General features: G+C 42.5%; 1 protein-coding gene across 8 annotated transcripts in view; it reads left to right on the top strand.

The window, feature by feature from the left end:
* Positions 1-17,465, top strand: part of SNTG2 (syntrophin gamma 2) — a 489,442-nt gene that overhangs the window by 162,702 nt on the left and 309,275 nt on the right. For 6 of the 8 annotated variants that reach the window (XM_053286035.1, XM_053286038.1, XM_053286042.1 and 3 more), the window contains exons 3-4: positions 15,321-15,377; positions 15,479-15,536. In XM_053286035.1, the coding sequence (XP_053142010.1) occupies positions 15,321-15,377; positions 15,479-15,536 (115 nt within the window). The remainder of the gene's footprint in view (positions 1-15,320; positions 15,378-15,478; positions 15,537-17,465) is intronic. The other 2 variants (XM_053286039.1, XM_053286041.1) reach the window with 1 other exon arrangement.

Here is a 17,465-nt window from a genome sequence, read left to right as displayed (position 1 = left end):
GAAGATAGATCTTATATGATAAATACACAAATTCTCACATTCGTTTTTAAAGCCTCGAGAGAGCCATTGCATCTCTTCATGTTACTCTTTTATTTTTTAAAGGCTCCTTGTCCACACCAACAATAAAGACTCAGTTCTGAAAGGTGACCTGTTTGGTATTGCTCATTCATAACAGAAATGAATATTCCTTCTGTTTAATGTTCAGGTTATATCAACATTTGTTTCTCTTTGAAGTGCCATACTAATTCTGTATAAAGATAACAAAACAAGAGGCTCAAATGTAAAAAAAATAATAATAATAGAAAGATCAAATATTTAGATGAAGTCTTCAGAATTAAAGATGTTCGTGGGGTGGACAAGTCTACAGTGTTACTTTCTTTCCCATTAGTTTGGTATAATAGCATCTAAGACTGGATTCAGATGTAACAGATAACCACAGTTAAACATGGCCAAGGTTTTAAGTTCAGGTAAGGTTGTCCACCTGAATGTGCAAAACCATTGTTACAGGCCAAAAGTAAGGTTTACTTCACCAAACTCCAGTTTGAACCTTCAGATCTTTCTAAGGTTTGCTGCTGACAATTGTGGTTTTGCCATCGAAGTGTTACATCTGACTGCTGGTGCCGCTATAATCCAATTTCATGCCAATTTTCAAACTGACATCATAGAGACAGCGGCGCAGACCCACCCAAGGATGTGGCTGCTCCATGCTTTCAGTGCTTCTCACTGGCAGCGTCTCAGAAAATAAGTCCCACCCCTCCTGTCAGCTATGTGGCTATGGAGTTGCCAGGAGACAGGGACAACACCATGCCCCATCCAAGACTGGTAAGCCTCTCAGGCTGTACAATCACACAGGGGAATCCACAAATCCCATTCTGTCCCTTGCTCCCACCACCTGGCAAGTGGTAGGGTGAGGGCACAGGATGACAAGCTGGGCACTAAGTTCTTTGCTCTCCAAGAACAGAGCAAGAGTCATGTATGTCCACACTCCAAGTGGCAACATCACAGCACTGGGAGGGGAACATTTTGTAGCGGAGGGGGGACCCGGGTTAGTGTATAAAAAGTAGACCCAATCTGGGAACATGGAGCAGCAAAGCTCTAATTCTTTCACATATGATTGGGGGATGGGGGCGTAGCCCCTTCTCTGGGTGGGGATATGTGCTCGCTAGTCTTGGTCTTGAGAAGAACCATCTGAGAGGACTAAGATAACCCCTGCTAACTTGGCAAAGAGGCACCTTTTAACATGGCGATTCCCTTTATTGAGCAGGGGGAGAGTAACTGGCCCTATCCACCCCCAGAACAGTACTTCCAGTGACCGTTCCTGGCATCTGTCTTATGTTTCTTTTTAGATTGTGAGCCCTTTGGGGACAGGGATCCATCTTATTTGTTTATTATTTCTCTGTGTAAACCACCCTGAGCCATTTTTGGAAGGGTGGTATAGAAAATGAATTAATAATAATAAGTGCCTCCCCTTTGCCTTCATCTCAAAAACCCAAATGCTGTTTAACAGAAAAGCAACAAGAACTAAAGCAAAAAATAACTGAGCACATGAACCAAACAACCACCAGGGTTCAACTTCCAGCTCAAAAACAGTTGCCAAAAAACAACTTGCTCAGGCATTAAAAGATGTCAGTGCTGCACTTGCAGAAATAACAACCAATAATTTGCAAGAAACAACCCAACTAATGTACAGTGCAGCAACAATGACAACACAAGAGCTTGGATATAGATCAGCGGACCTGTAAAAAAAGAAAGTAGTACATCACCTAAATGGAAGATTAGATTAGAAAATAAAATCTCCATGCTTAGATCAGATGCTAGTAAATTGAAAGATATGAAAGACAAGAAGCTGAAGCATGAAAACACCAAACAGTATCTGCTCCAAAAATACCACCTAGATTCAAGGAAAATTAGAGAAGTCCTGGAAATAATAAAGCAGCAGATAACAGCAGTGTCAAAGAAGACTAGCAGATACAAAGCCAGAATTACACACACAGGCAGAATCTCCAATTCCAGTCAAATCAGAGACGTTTCTACCAAAGCATAGAAGGAGAAACTGCAAGAAACATAGGAACACCAAATAAAGAAGAAACAGTGCAGTTCTGGGGGAAATTATGGGACAGTCAAATAGATTATAATAAAAAAGCAGGCTGGATGAAAGAGGTCGAAAAATGTAACCAACAAATGCAAGATCTAATAATAACACCAGAATTAATAAGTGAAAGAGCAAAGAAAATTAAAAATTGGACTGCGCCAGGCGACGATGAACTGCATGCCTTTTGGCTTAAACACCTAACAAGCCTTCATAAACAACTATCAAAACAGTTCAATCACATGTTGCAAGGAGGTGATATTGAACAATGGCTAACAACTGGGAAAACTCATCTCATCATGAAAGACCCAGCAAAAGGTGCAGTTCCAAGTAATTATTGACCGATAACCTGCCTGCCAACCATGTTCAAATTATTAACTGGAATAATAGCAGATGAAGTCATGCAACACTTATTAACTAACAAAAAGCTTCCAGTTGAACAGAAAGGAAATTGCCCAAACACCAGAGGCACAAAAGACCAGCTGCTGATTGACAAAATGATTTTAGAAAATTGCAAGAGAAGAAAAACAAATCTAAGGGTTGCATGGATTGACTACAAGAAAGCCTTTGACTCAATACCTCACACATGGATACTAAAATGATTAGAAACAACTGGTGTCAGGAAAAACATTCAGATATTTATTTAAAAAGCAATGAGCATGTGGAGTACACAGTTAACAATCAATGGCGAGACACTTGGACAGGTTAGCATTAGAGGAGGTATTTTCCAAGGGGACTCACTATCCCCTCTGTTGTTTGTAATTGGCATGACTCCACTTTCACAAATACTATCTGTAGTTGTATGGAAAGTCCCAGTCAGAAATCGAATCACTGCTAAACACTGTCCGTATATTCAGTAGCGATATAGCAATGGAGTTTGGACTAGACAAGTGTGCTGCATTAATAATGAACAGAGGAAAAAATAAGAAAAACAGAAGGAATAGAACTACCCAATGGAAGCAACATCAAGAACCTGGAAGAGAAAGAACATTACAAATACTTGGGCATTCTCCAGGCTGATAACGTCGCACACACTGAAGTTAAAAGAAAAATTGGAAGTGAATACATCCGGAGAGTTAGAAAAATCCTCAAGTCCAAACTCAATGGCGGGAACACCATACAAGCCATAAACACCTGGGCTATACCTGTTATCAGATACACTGCAGGAATAATAGACTGGACCCAGGCAGAGCTAGAGATGCTAGATCGTAAGACCAGGAAAATCATGACCATCAATCATGCTCTGCACCCCCGCAGTGATGTCGATAGGCTATACCTCCCTCGCAGCTCAGGAATTCCTCAGAAGAGGAATGCTGCAAGTCCATCAAACAGTAGAGGAGGAGAAAAGAGGCCTTGAAGAATATTTCAAGGAAATGGTCAATAATGCGAAACTATTTAACACCAATGAAACAAAGCAGGCCTGCAAGAAAGAACAAGTCAAGAACCGAGCAGAAAAATGGAGAAATAAGCCCCTGCATGGTCAATATTTGCACAATACGAGTGGAAAATATATTTGCACAATATTTGCACAATACCAAGACCTGACAATGGCTTAAGAAGGCAACTTGAAGAAAGAAACAGAGGGTCTAATACTGGCTGTACAAGAACAGGCACTAAGAACAAATGCAATAAGAGAAAAAGTAGAAAAGTGAACAACAAACAGCAAGTGCCACCTTTGTAAAGAAGCAGGTGAAACAATGGACCACCTAATCAGCTGTGGTAAAAAGATCGCACAGACTGACTACAAACAAAGGCATGACAAGGTAGCAGGGATGATACACTGGAACATCTGCAAAAAATACAAGCTACCTTTAGCCAAAGATTGGTGGGACCATAAAATTGAAAAAGTTGTCGAAAATGAAGATGCAAAAATATTATGTAACTTCCGACTACAAACAGACAAACATCTGCCACACAATACACCAGATATACCTGTAGTCGAGAAGAAAGAAAAACAAGTTAAAATAATCGACATAGTAATACCAGGGGATAGCAGAATAGAAGAAAAAGAAATAGAAAAAATAACAAAATACAGAGATCTACAAATTGAAAGGCTGTGGCAGAAAAAGACCAAAATAATCCCAGTAGTAATTGGCGCCCTGGGTGCAATTACAAAAGACCTCGAAGAGCACCTCAACACCATAGGGGCAACAGAAATCACCACCAGCCAATTACAAAAAGCAACTTTACTGGGAACAGCCTATATTTTGTGATGATATCTATAATAACCTACAGTATTGATGATAAAATTCAGCCATCCCAAGTCCTTTGGAAGGACTCGATATCTGGATTGACAAACCAGTCAATAACACTTGTCTGACTGTGTATGTAAACAAGAAATAATAAGTGCAAATGCTCATGGTGGCATTGCCATTGTATAGAAAATAGTCACCATGCGGGAAACCTAGTCTGTTATCCCACGGACCACTCTCTCACAAGAGTGGCAGTCTAAGGGGAGTGAGGGAGGATGCTCTATGAAGGAAAGCCACAGGGACATGTACTTGGGTGACTGTTGTCCTGGTCTTGCCAACTGCTGCCAAACTGCTTTCAAACCCTGCATCCTGACAGCCTGCACGCTGGGGATGTACACCCCTGCCCGCAGCCCCAAAGAGCAAGGCCAGTGTGCCAGGCTAGCTGGAAACTGGGACTTTCCTCTCCTGGGAATCTCCGTGCAGGAGATCTGCATGTGGCACCACTCCAGACCCAACCCGGAAACTTTGAATGAGTTTAAAGGTCTGTGACCGACTCCTGTATCTGCACTGTCTACACAAGCAGATATGCGCTGGCAAAGGCCCCCCTCATGGCAGCGATAGCCAGCATGAGCAGGGCATTCCCTCTTCAGCCAGGTAACAAATAATTTTTTGTGAGGGGGGGGGGCATGTCTGTCCAAGTTTGAGGGGCTGCCACAAGCAGGGATTATGGATCTGCCAAGTTCTCTCTTTCTCATGGAAAGGCTGGGGAAGGGGGGTGCTACCCCTTCCCTTGGAGGAATATGTGTGCTCACTAGGCTTACTCATGAGCAGGGCCAGCAGCTGGATCATCAATGCTTCACCATCTGAAAGGAGTCTTCCTTTGTGATGTGGATGGTTACAGCGTCCATGCAAATGCATTGAGTGGGAGTGCAATTGGCAGGGTTTGAAAGGCAGCCCCCCTGCAGAGATTCCTGAGCAGCCAAGTTCTATTCTTTTCACAGAAAGGTGGGGAAAGGAGGCCAAGTCCCTTTCCCTTGTGGGGGGGTTGTACCCCCCAGGCTTACTCATGATCCGGGCCGGTCACCTGGGTCAGTATTGGGTAAAGTTAAATCCTTCTTCAAAGATGAAGCTGCCCAACCCAGGATGCACTGGCCAGGCATGAAAGCGAAAGACCACAGGGACATCTCCAGACAACTCATGAGAAGGACCATCAGAGGGAAGGGGAGAGAATTGCCCAGACAAATCTGAAATGAATACAGATGGCAAAATATCCTCCTCTCCTACTAACCCTTCCATCACAAGAGTGTCATGCCATGGGTGCCCTAAATAAAGCCCGGCTGCTGTGTGCAAGTGAGCTGTGGGGAGGAGAACCCCGGAGACTGCTTTCCTTGTCCTGGGGGCTGCAGATAAGCTGTTGCAAAACCATGCCCTCTGCTAGCCTGCCCACCCATGTATTCATATGCACCATTAACATCATCCCGGAATGGTCACCCCACTGTCCCAGGGTGGCCGGGGAATGGGGGCTTACCTCTCCTGCAATTTCCTGTGCCTACAGATCTGCATTGATTGGTTGTTTGTTTGTTTGATTGATTGATTGATTGATTGGGTTTAAACGTCTGTACCAGTGTCTCCCCCTTCCTTACTTGGACATGTCTGGGCCATGACACATGGAGTGTTTGGATGTCCTTTGGGTACACTGGAAGAGGGGTTTTTAGGGGAATCTGTTCTATTTTTTTCCCCCAAAGAAAGGGTGGGAAAGTGGAACCCAGCCACTTCCCCTTGCAGGTGGGGTTTTTACCACCATGGCTTACTCATGAGCAGGGCCAGCAGGATCAGGATTGACCTAGTTTTTTTGAATGATTCTTCCTCTGTGATTAGGACAGGTACCAAACCTCTCACAAGAGTGTCGGGCCATCGGTGCTCTAAGTAGAGCTGTGCTGTGTTGCTGTGTGTTGGGAAGCATTGGGTAGGGGTATCCCGGAGACTGATTTTCTGATCCCGGGGACAGTGGCCAAGCTGCCACAGAAACATTCCCCCTGCCTGGCCATCTGCACCTGTACACAGGTGCACCCTCAACTATGGCTCTTGCTGCTGACCCCACTGCCCCAGGGTCAGAGGGGAAGAGAAAAGTGTCCTATCCCATGATTCCCCACACCTGCTTACTTGCATACAGCACAAAGATGGAGCGGACCCCAGATTTTTGAATTTGTGTACATCCTGTATGTCCTGGTGGACCACTCCACAGCTATGCACATAGCCAGGCTATGGCTCATGTGGTGTCCTAAAGCTACTCTGGGAAGGCTTCAGAGGGATTCGGGGAGAGGGAGGTAGTGGAGAATCAGATTTTTTTTTTAACCATAGAGTTGGCAGCCCTACTAAAGCAGGGCCCCCTTGGGTTCATTGGTGGGTAATTGGGCTGGCCATATTCATGAGCTCACAGTCCGTAGGCTGCAAATTATCCTTCTATAAGCATAACACAGCACAGCCATATTCCCTAGCCCGCTTGGCAGCAAGCTGCCAGACAGCAGATTTTGAATGAGTCTGCATGGACTGCTTTGCTGTGGTTGCCCCTCATGACATATTCCCTGGTAATGGTGGGACAGACACCCAGCATCATTTTCACCCCCCCATCTGCATATCCCATACTAACAAATGTGGATTTCCCCCTACCCTCTCATAGTGAATGCAGATTTCCACCCCCTGGCCCTAAAACTACTGTAGAATTTGTGCTTGTGTGGTGCTTTCTGGGTGCGGGGCTACTGGGTGGGGGCAGTGGGGGCATTGCTGGCAGAGGTGCTGGCTTTGCAGGACATTTAAAGGGCATTAGATGCCCTTTCCCTACCAGTGGTCGGTGAAGCACTGAGAAAATGCACAATCATGCTCGGCACAACCCCTTCAAGATTATGGACAAATCGCGGCCACCCAATGTCACAGTGATGCTTTGCCCACAGTCTGGCCATGGTACTGGCTGGGATCGGTCTTGGAGGCTGAGCAGCAGGGAGGGGCTCCCCTCTCCTGGAACTGGAGATTGGTGGACTGAGGTTTGGCAAATGTCTGCGGCACTATTTGGAGTTTCAGAGCGAAACCTCAGCCACTTTTCCCTCCGGTTAGGCGTTAACATCTGAATGTGGCTTAAGTCTGCAATCCTATTACGAGGAACTAAATGGGATCAGTGAGAATTAATTCCAACTAAAAAATGCCTATGATTGCAATGTGAATATATTTTTAATGTTCTCTCCATCCTGCTGTTTGTAAAACTCCATAGTCCATCATGTGTTTAGACTCAATCTCTCTGGAATTGCCTTATACAAAATGTGAAAATTTTCAAATTATTCCTCCTTTTCTTCCCAAAGAAAGAAAGAAAGAAAAAGAAAGAAAAAAGCACAGCTCAGTCCAGCTGTCATGTATATTATACTGTTGTTGTTTTACAGCATTGGAGGTGGCATAAGAAGGATTAAAGTCATGCTGTTTGGGAGATTAATGTGTCCTTTTCATCTGTTGGTACTTTCTCACTTTTGGCTTGCACTTCTGATTCATAAAAGTCGAGAGAAAAGTGAAAGGATATTACCACTTGCATCAGGAAGCACAGCCAATGCTGGTGGATTGTCATAACCACTTCACATAATACACAAACTTTCTTCCCTATTATAGGATTCTGTTTGCTCTTGATGAAAGGACATGTCAGCTGTATCTGAGATACTGGAGATGTTAGAGATTCAAAGGACAACCATACCGCCACATGGACAGATGTCGCCTTGAGAATCCATTATAATCTATTCACATGTCAGCTGTCACAGACAGCATTTTTGGGCATGTACAGGGTACATGGCCTTCTCAGTAGTGGCTCCCCATCTTTGATTGGCTTTCTGGTTTGAATTCAGTTTTAGGCCTGTTTGCTATTTTGTCTTTCTGTTTTGTTTTTTATATTGGCCTTATTATTTATTGGGGTTTTTTTGTTTTGTTTTATTGTGTTTTGTTATAAGTCGCCCCAAGCAGCAGTGTGCTGGAGGGATGGGATCAAAATCTTTTAAATAAACAAGTATGAAATAAATAAGTTGTGATAGTGAGTAATATAAGATTATGTATGTATGTATGTATGTATGTTTTCCAATAATTCTACATTATTGGGAGTAAATCCCTTTGATGTCAGTGGAACATAGACAATGGAAGTACTGGACTATATCCTAAATATTGTTTGTGGAAGGACATTATAAGGGAACTTCTGACCTTTCCTACTCATAACATCCCCTCACACAGGGTTTATCCACCTAATTTTGAGTGACTCCCTTCTCCTACAGTCTCCAAACCCACCTCACCCTATTCCTGAAGGCCCTTTGATCCTCAAGAGACATCTTTCAGGTTGCTGTGGGGAGGGGCAATTCCCTTGCAGGGGATAGAATACTTCGGATCCAAACCACACATATTACTTAGGATCCAACCCAATGGCCAAAATGTCTTATAGACTTAGGAGAGACCTGTGAAGTCTTTAGGCTACATAATCCTCGGGGATCTATTTCTACCAGTGAAGAGGGCTTTTAGGGGGAGGGGAGAGAAGTGGAAATCATGTATCACCACCACCACCTCTTCACCTGCACAAGGCAATCCTTAAGCATAGCTAGGCTACCCATCCCAAGCCACAGTCAAAAATACAGCTGCCCACAACAGAAAGCAAACAACAAAACATGATATTGCTGTACTATTTATGATTATTAAAACAGCATATTCTCCACACACTATTACTGTCATGAATGCAGAGAGAGAGAGCTGCTTAATGAGAAAGTAGTAGGGGAGAAGTGGGGTAGGAACAGGCTAGGAACAAGAGGGGCACTTCCCTTACTGCCGAGTAGACCCCTTATGGCCCCCTACTGCAGATTAGATCCATAAAGACATGGAAACGGTTTTAGTCATAATTGAGCAAATAGGTTCAAAGAACCCAGGGCCCCCAGCTCCTGAGAGCCCCCCCAGCTCCACCCCTCCCTATTTTCTTCATTATCTCCCTCACTCCAAGGGGTCACTGGAGAGAAGGGTGAACATGGGCCCCCTCTAGCTACACCCCTGCATGGAAAAATACTGAAAGATGCCTCTTGTCTGTCATTTCTGGTGGACACTATTATTTATTATTTATTCCTTTAACATAGTTTTAGGGTTTCTGGTCATTATTTTTAATTGGATTTGCATATAAAGAACATGGTAGAACAATATGATTGTGATGATTTTTTTTGCTACCAGTATTTTCCAGTAGTTGACAGCATGGAAAGGTGAAGCAGAGACAATAAAAAGGGATTACAGTAATAGCAGTCTGTAATCCAGAACTTCCATTATCCTTAGTCACTCATGCACATGACTAACAACTTCTGTTGGAAGAGATAGGTCTGTTGTTGGGATTAGTTTTCAGAAATCTTCATGAAGTGAAACCTTTCAATCCCAATAGTGAGGTTTTGTCCAAAGCATAGCATTAAAAGATTTTACTGTATGGCCTGGGAATATTTTACTTAATAGTATAGTATTGTATTGTATTTTTAAAAGAAATAGCATAGTATTTCTATTGCTATACTGCAGTGGCATTTAAACATTTATAGAGCCAAAGAAAATGGGCGGGGGGAGGGGAAGCTTGCCTTTTGAGATCCAGACTGTGCTGGAGAAGCAGCAGGTTTTACATCTTGAAAAACAATCCAGTGAAAGCCAGAAATGTTACATGAACTGGATAAGATCCAAATCTCTGCAGGGGTCTGCTCAGTTGCATAATTTAAGATTTTAGCTGAAGAAACAAAGTTCAAACTTTTCACTGTATATGACATTTGTGTAGGTATGCATATACAGTAAGCCTGGTACAGAAGTTAAACAGTGTTAGTGTCCATAGAAATGAACACATGGAGGAGAGGGATAGGATCATAGCTGGCCACAGAGGCATAGGTAGGGGAGAGGGGGCCCGTGTCCACCACTTGGCCTCTCAGAGTGAGGGAGATAATGAAGAAAATAGGGAGGGGTGGAGCTGGGGGGCCTTCAGGAGCTGGGGACTCCGGGTTCTTTGAACCCATCCTCTCAATTATAGCTACACCCCTGGCTGGCCACCTGTTAGTCCTTCCAGTGACCTCCACACATTGATAAGTTGTGTATAGGGACTTATGCCCATAGGCTCTAAACGTACAATCTGCATCCTCTATTTTGAACAACACATTTAGGATCCATGAGTGTTAAGGTGCATGCACTCAGGCCCCTGTGCACGTTCTAATCCACTTGTAGATCATAGGAACATAGGAAGCTGGTTTATAGTGAGTCAGACCATTTGTCCATCTAGCTCAGTATTGTCTACACTGACTGACAGCACTTTCCCAGCCCTACCTATTGGAAATACATCAACAACCAAATAATATACAGAAGAAAAACTTTACAATACCTCATTAAATGTTTAAAACATTTTCAAATCATCCATCCATCTTCCATTTTTTGTCCTCATTAGCATTTAAATTAAAATAAACAGCTGACATTTAAAACCAGTAAATGGAGAAATGTATGTTAATAAATTTTGAAGGCAGGTGAATCAACTGCACTATTAATTAATACAGTTCAAAACATTAAAATGTTGTAGTCATATCTAACAGTTGATCTTTGATGCTTTGTAGGTTTACAGATACAATTCACCTTGATTAATATCCATATGTTTTATTTGTTAAGTTTAGCTGGCAACTGTTATCAAGCATATATTCATTACAAATTAATTGGAGAGTATTATTATTATTATTATTATTATTATTAATAATAATAATAATAATAATTCAATTTCTATACCGCCCTTCCAAAAATGGCTCAGGGCGGTTTACAAAGAGAGATAACAAACAAATAAGATGGAACCCTGTCCCCAAAGGGCTCACATTCTAAAAAGAAACATAAGACACACACCAGCAACAGTCACTGGAAGTACTGTGCTGGGTGTGGATAGGGCCAGTTACTCTCCCCCTGCTAAATAAAGAGGATCACCACGGTAAAAGGTGCCTCTTTGCCCAGTTAGCAGGGGTATATTTAGTATATTACTTTTTATTATTTCCTTTCTAGAATGACTATCTACAATTTACATAACCACATAAATATATGTGATCTGAAAATCACAGTTCCAACTCAGTAGATCTTTAAAAGCAGTAATGCTTATCAGCTTAATAGACTTTATCTGCGGGTTAATGCATTGTAATCTTTAATCACTAGCTGAACCCACACAGAGCATTTGTGCACTAGAGCTAATGCACTCGGCCTTCCTACCCCCTCACTTGGCCTTCCCCACCCCAGAGACTTGGCGAGGTAATGGAAGGCGCCCTCACTCGGCCTCCCCCTCCACTCGGCTTCACTCGGCCTTTCCTCCCTTGCCGTTCAGCCTTTCCTCCCACCCACCAGCTCGCCACTCTGCCTTTCCTCCCGCCCACTCAGTCCCCTACCCCAACTCCCCCCTGCTTTAATGCACCCCATGGCTGCAGAGAGGTTGGGCAACGGCAGGGCATTGAAGGCAGAGATGGCAGTGAAAGCTCGTTCTATGGGCCCATCAGGTTGTACATAAAAGCCCCACCCCCACATTTTCATTGGTTGCAGCTGCAGTGGGGGTGGGGCTTGCCAGGTATGACCTTAGTACATTATACATAAATTTTTAATTACTGCCCACTGTCTTGAATTAAGTTGTAATTCAAAGAGGGCATGCACATGAGCAGCCCTACTTGGGCTTGCACAGTCCTACCCTTCGCCATTTCCCCCCAGGCTTTTACTGAGGTAGAAGGGAGCAAATGCATCCTTCTACCCCAGTCGCTGGTTGGATGAACACTCAGGCTGTCTTCATGGTGTTCATAGAGCCAGGCAGATAGAGCACCTGGTAGTGGGAAATCTCCCAATGCACTGAACTCCTTGTGCAGTTCATTATGGGATTTCTGGGAGCCGGGCTTTGTTTCCCTGGCCTCCAGATGACCAAATTAAAACCTTAAAACAATTTAAAACCACAAGCCTAGTGCATCCATTTCTTGAGATGAACGACCTCCGGAGAGAGACGAGAGCTGGTCTTGTGGTAGCAAGCATGACTTGTCCCCTTAGCTAAGCAGGGTCTACCCTGGTTGCATATTAAAGGGAGACTAGAAGTGTGAGCACTGTAAGATATTCCCCTTAGGGGATGGAGCCGCTCTGGGAAGAGCATCTAGGTTCCAAGTTCCTTCCCTGGCATCTCCAAGATAGGGCTGAGAGAGATTCCTGCTTGCAACCTTGGAGAAGCCACTGTCAGTCTGTGTAGACAATACTGAGCTAGATGGACCTATGGTCTGACTCAGTATATGGCAGCTTCCTAACAATGGCACATATGCTGGCTACCTGCAGACTAGGACTGCTGCAATGTGCTCTGTGTGGGGCTGCCTTTGCACATAGTCTGGAAACTGCAGTTGGTATTTCTATACCTCTTCTGTACTAAATGAATCTAAACCCCTTAACCTATACCCCTGAGCCATCATATTTACCCTTCTAGCAGCTTGAGGTGTTTGCAGGCTTTTCCAAAAGAAATTGGAACAAACAATTAGCTACTCAGTTGATAGGTGAGTATATCAGAATATAAACTGCATAGACAAAGCATATATACAAGATAGAATACGAGTTTCCAGGTTCGCTCCCTGACATCTCCAAGATAGAGCTGAAAGAGATTCTTGCCTGCAACCTTGGAGAAGCCACTGCCAGTCTGGATAGACAATACTGAGCTAGATGAGCCAATGGTCTGACTCGGTAGAAGGCTGCTTCCTATGTCACTATGTACTTAAGTTACTGTCAGTTTATTGAGATGAAATGCTTCTAAACCCCACCTCTGCAAAGAGCACTATAGGGGAAATGTGTAAAACAGCTGCCCCACTGTTGAACACTTTTTCCAGTCCCAGTTTTTTAAAAAAAGTAGGGTTTTATCTAGGAGTAATAGGGTAGGGTTAAAACATGCCCCCCCTTTGATATTGTGTCCAAGAATTCTCTCTGATAAATGTAGCAACCCTTCACATATCACATACAAAAATGTCTGCACAATTATTTCTCCCCACAAATCATCCTTTTTCATGAGATACTTATCTGTTTAACGTATAAGTGCTAGTTCTAAGTTGATAAAAGCTTCTGAACTTAAAAACAATTGCTCTTATTCAGCTTGTGTTGTATTGTCATCTTGCAGTAATTCATTTACCCTAAAACACACATAGAGGCTGTCCTCATGATCAGCTTAGCCCAGGCTTAAGGGCGTGAGTGTGCCCTTAAATTGGCTGCCCGGATTGTGTGTCTCCTTGGGCTGCACACAGAGACAGGTGCTTAGAGTGCTCATCTGATAGGGAAACCCCCCAAGGCTCCACGCTCATCTTGCGGTGCCTTGTGGGATATCTGGAGGACAGGAAAGTGAGTGTTGGCCTCCATTGACCCGTGCTGCTGGGAGCACCACGGGCTGTGTGGGCATGCACAAAATGAAAATTGATTGTCTGGGGGAAGGTACGTTGAACCCTACCTACCCCCAGCCCTCCCTCCCTGCCCTGGTATTTGTTGTGACCTTCTAGATTCTTGAGCTTAGTGTCAGATTATCAGAGTTTCTGGAGATTATGAGAATATCATTTATTGTCCATTCATTTCTCTGATGACCCACTAGGAAATGTGGCAGCCTCATCTAGGGAGCAAATCTGGTTATGGATCTGGCTTGTAGTACTTGCTGTAACACCATTACATACTGTACATATGAGTCTCACTGAAAATCTATGGTATTCTGATACATGTAACTGAATGAAAGACATCAATTGGTTTGGGAAGTTTGGGCTTGCTTTGACATTACAGAGTTTAAATGAATGTTTAGGAAGCAGCTATTTCCTTTGCTGATTTTGTCAATTTTGCAATCAGTAATATTGCAACTTTCCTAAAGTATCTGTGAAGATTGATAAGAATTATGGCTGTATTCTTGGAAAGCAAATCAAGTTATGCAACAATTCTGTTATAGAAAAAAATTATAAAAATAAGAGTAATCATATTCTTGTATAGGAAAAAAAATATAACCTTGAAATATCCAACAGTGCCTGTTCCTGTTGATGAGAGATGGCATCTAGGATAGAACTGTGCTCAGCGTGTTGCTAAACTGTATTGCTATACATTTACTGTCAATAGATAAAATGAAGCTCTTCATGTTCCATTATTATGTCAAGTACAATGAAAAGTGAGCATGAACAAAATGTCAAAATGTGAGATGCTATTAAATATGAGATAGATTGCTATAGGAAATGTCCATAAAGATTTTATCTCACGTACTTGCTTCAAAAAAATTATTGAAGAAATAACCATGAGAAATAGTTTAATTAAAAAAAAGTTCACTGCAGGAAAATCATCTGGATATGGAAGAAGATTGATATGAAAACTAAAAATGGAAATCAGGGGTGCCAATGATGGTGGCAAAGAAAATGAATTTGGGTGCAAACCTACATCAGAAGCAAAGCCCTGCATTTATAACCTTTGGGAAAGTTTTACAAGGGCAAATTAGCAAATTTAAAATAAAAACCTACCTAATGAATTTAACATGTGCAGAATTGTAGTTCCTCAAACAGGGCTCCCTCTTATTTAAATGAGACTTCTGCTTTGAATATTGCAGTTAATGGCTATAATCTAATAGCTGACACAATGAACTCCATAGATGCATGTTTCCTGCTCTGTTATGTGAACAGGGGAATGGTGTGAACCAGTGAGAAATTGAGAGACTCCTGTTTGCATGTAGCAGGACTGAATTCCATATCATAAAGATTTATGCATTGAAAGGTAGAGATGAAATGGGGAAATTCAAAATTTAAGAGAAACAGACATAGGTCAGGAGGATCTATTTATCTTTAAGAAGCAACAATTTAAAAAGCAGTTCCCTTTGAGGTAACCAGACTGATAAAGATTAAATAGCATATTCATTTATTAAGTGTAGTCTAACATTTTAGAGTTGTCATATGAGAAGATAAAATATTTAAGTCTAATATGTATGCAGATAATATTGTATTTTCCCCTAAATATATTTTTTCTACAATTTTTTAAAGCACAGAACTGTTAAACTACGTAGACAACCAGTTGGTGGCTTGGGCCTAAGTATAAAGGTATGCATAATCTCCTCTTTTTATTTCTATTTTCATTGATGTAGTGCATGAACTAAGATGAGCAGAACAGCTAAGATTTTCTTGTTGCACATTTCTTACAGGGTGGTGCTGAGCACAAAGTGCCTGTCGTCATATCAAAAATATTTAAAGACCAAGCAGGTAAAGGAAATATCTGTGTGCCTATAGAAGATTTTGCTGCTAAGTATTAAATTAATATTGGTGTGAATTGCATAGGTCATCAAAATATTCTCAAAAGACAATAGGCATGCCGTTGTAGCTTCTACATGTGCGCAAAACAGGTTCTTGCTTGGTTTTCAGGTGTAAGTGCTTGTGAGTAATGTCATGTGTAAAATGGCCCTCTGAAATACATCTGTCAGCAGTGTTAAAATAATGCTTTCATAACTGCCTTGTCGTTATTTATTTATTTATTTATTTATTGTTAAATTTATATACTGCCTTTCATTAAAAGAATCCCAAGGCAGTTTAATATATATAATACATATAATATATGACAGCTCATAAAAAAAAGTCAACGGACAGTAATGGAGATAGCACACACCAACACCAGGTAAAAGACTCAGTGTACAGGTGTTTATATACCAATGCCGGAAGCAGCCGAGCCAAGACAGGAGAACTGGACTGATTGGTTGCCAATGAAAACATAGATATTGTGGGTATAACAGAAAGCTGGTGGAATGGTGAGACCCAGTGAGACACTGTTATTCCTGGATACAAACTCTACAGAAAGGACAGAGAGGGGAGGATTGGGGGTGGAATAGCACTGTATATTAAAGAAGCGATAGAATCCAACAAGCTAGAAAAACTAGGTGGAGAGAGTCCTTCACAGAATCATTATGGTTGACAATGTGAGGACTGAACGGAAATGTGTTACTAAGGATGTACTATCTCCCTCAGGATCAAAATGCTGAGAGTGAGCTGGAATTGGAGAAGCAAATCAGTGAGGCATCGAGAAAGAGAGAGAGAGCTGTAATAATGGGTGAAGTCAATTACCCTCGCATACACTGGGCAAATTCATGTATGGGTATTGACAGAGAGGCCACATTTCTAGACATGCTAAATGACTGTGTCTTAGAACAGTTGGTCACAGAACCAACCAGAGAGAAGGCTACCTTGGACTTAATCCTGAGTGTTGCCCAGGACCTAGTGTGAGATGTTACGATGAAGCACTATTGGGGAATAGTGGCCACAGTGTGATCCAATTCAGCGTATATGTGAGCACAGCACTGCCAAGGAAATCCAACACAGAATGGTGAGACCCAGTGAGATGCATAGGACTTCAGAGGAGGACATTTCTCAAGAACAAAAGGGACTGTTCAAAAGGAAGCGGAAAGGGAAAGTCAGGAGGGTCAGATTATTCCAGAAAGCATGAACTTATTTAAAACCACAATAATAGAAGCTCAGTTGGAATGTATACCAAGAAGGAGGAAAGATATCACCAAGTGCAAGAGGATGCCAGTGTGGCTAAAAAGTAGAGTCAGGGAAGCTATATAAGGAAAGAAGACTTTCTTCAGAAAATGGAAGTCCTGCCGAAATGAGGAGAACAGAAATGAACATAAACTCTGGCAAAATAAATGCAAGGAGACAATAAGGAATTCAAAAAGAGAGTTTGAGGGGCATATAGCTAGAAGTGTCAAGGGGAATAACAAAAACTTCTTTAAATATATCAGAAGCAGAAAACCTGCCAGGGAGGCAGTTGGACCCATAGATGATGAGGGTATGAAAGGAATTATTAAGGAGGATATGGAGATTGTAGAGAAGCTGAATGAGTTCTTTGCATCTGTCTTCCTGGCAGAGGATACTGACCATATTAAGCATGAGCCTGAAACGTTTCGGAGGCCATTATAAAGGCCTCCGAAACGTTTTGGCTCTGGGGGCCATTTCGGTACTGGCAGGGGTGGTTCTTTAAGGGTGGGGGAGGGTGCACTCACCCTTCTTGCTGCATTTCCCCTGACAGCGCTCCATTATTTTCAATCCCCTTGGGGTGGCAGTGTTCCTCCCTTCCACCCCATTGCCCTCATTGGCCGGAAGTGGCCAGAAGTACCGATTTGCGCGTGTGCCCATTGCCTG

Source organism: Hemicordylus capensis, chromosome 1 (genome assembly GCF_027244095.1).
Source record: "Hemicordylus capensis ecotype Gifberg chromosome 1, rHemCap1.1.pri, whole genome shotgun sequence".
Classification (NCBI taxonomy): Eukaryota; Metazoa; Chordata; class Lepidosauria; order Squamata; family Cordylidae; genus Hemicordylus; species Hemicordylus capensis.
Note: the sequence above shows the minus strand (reverse complement) of the source record. Positions and strands in the feature narration are given on the sequence as shown.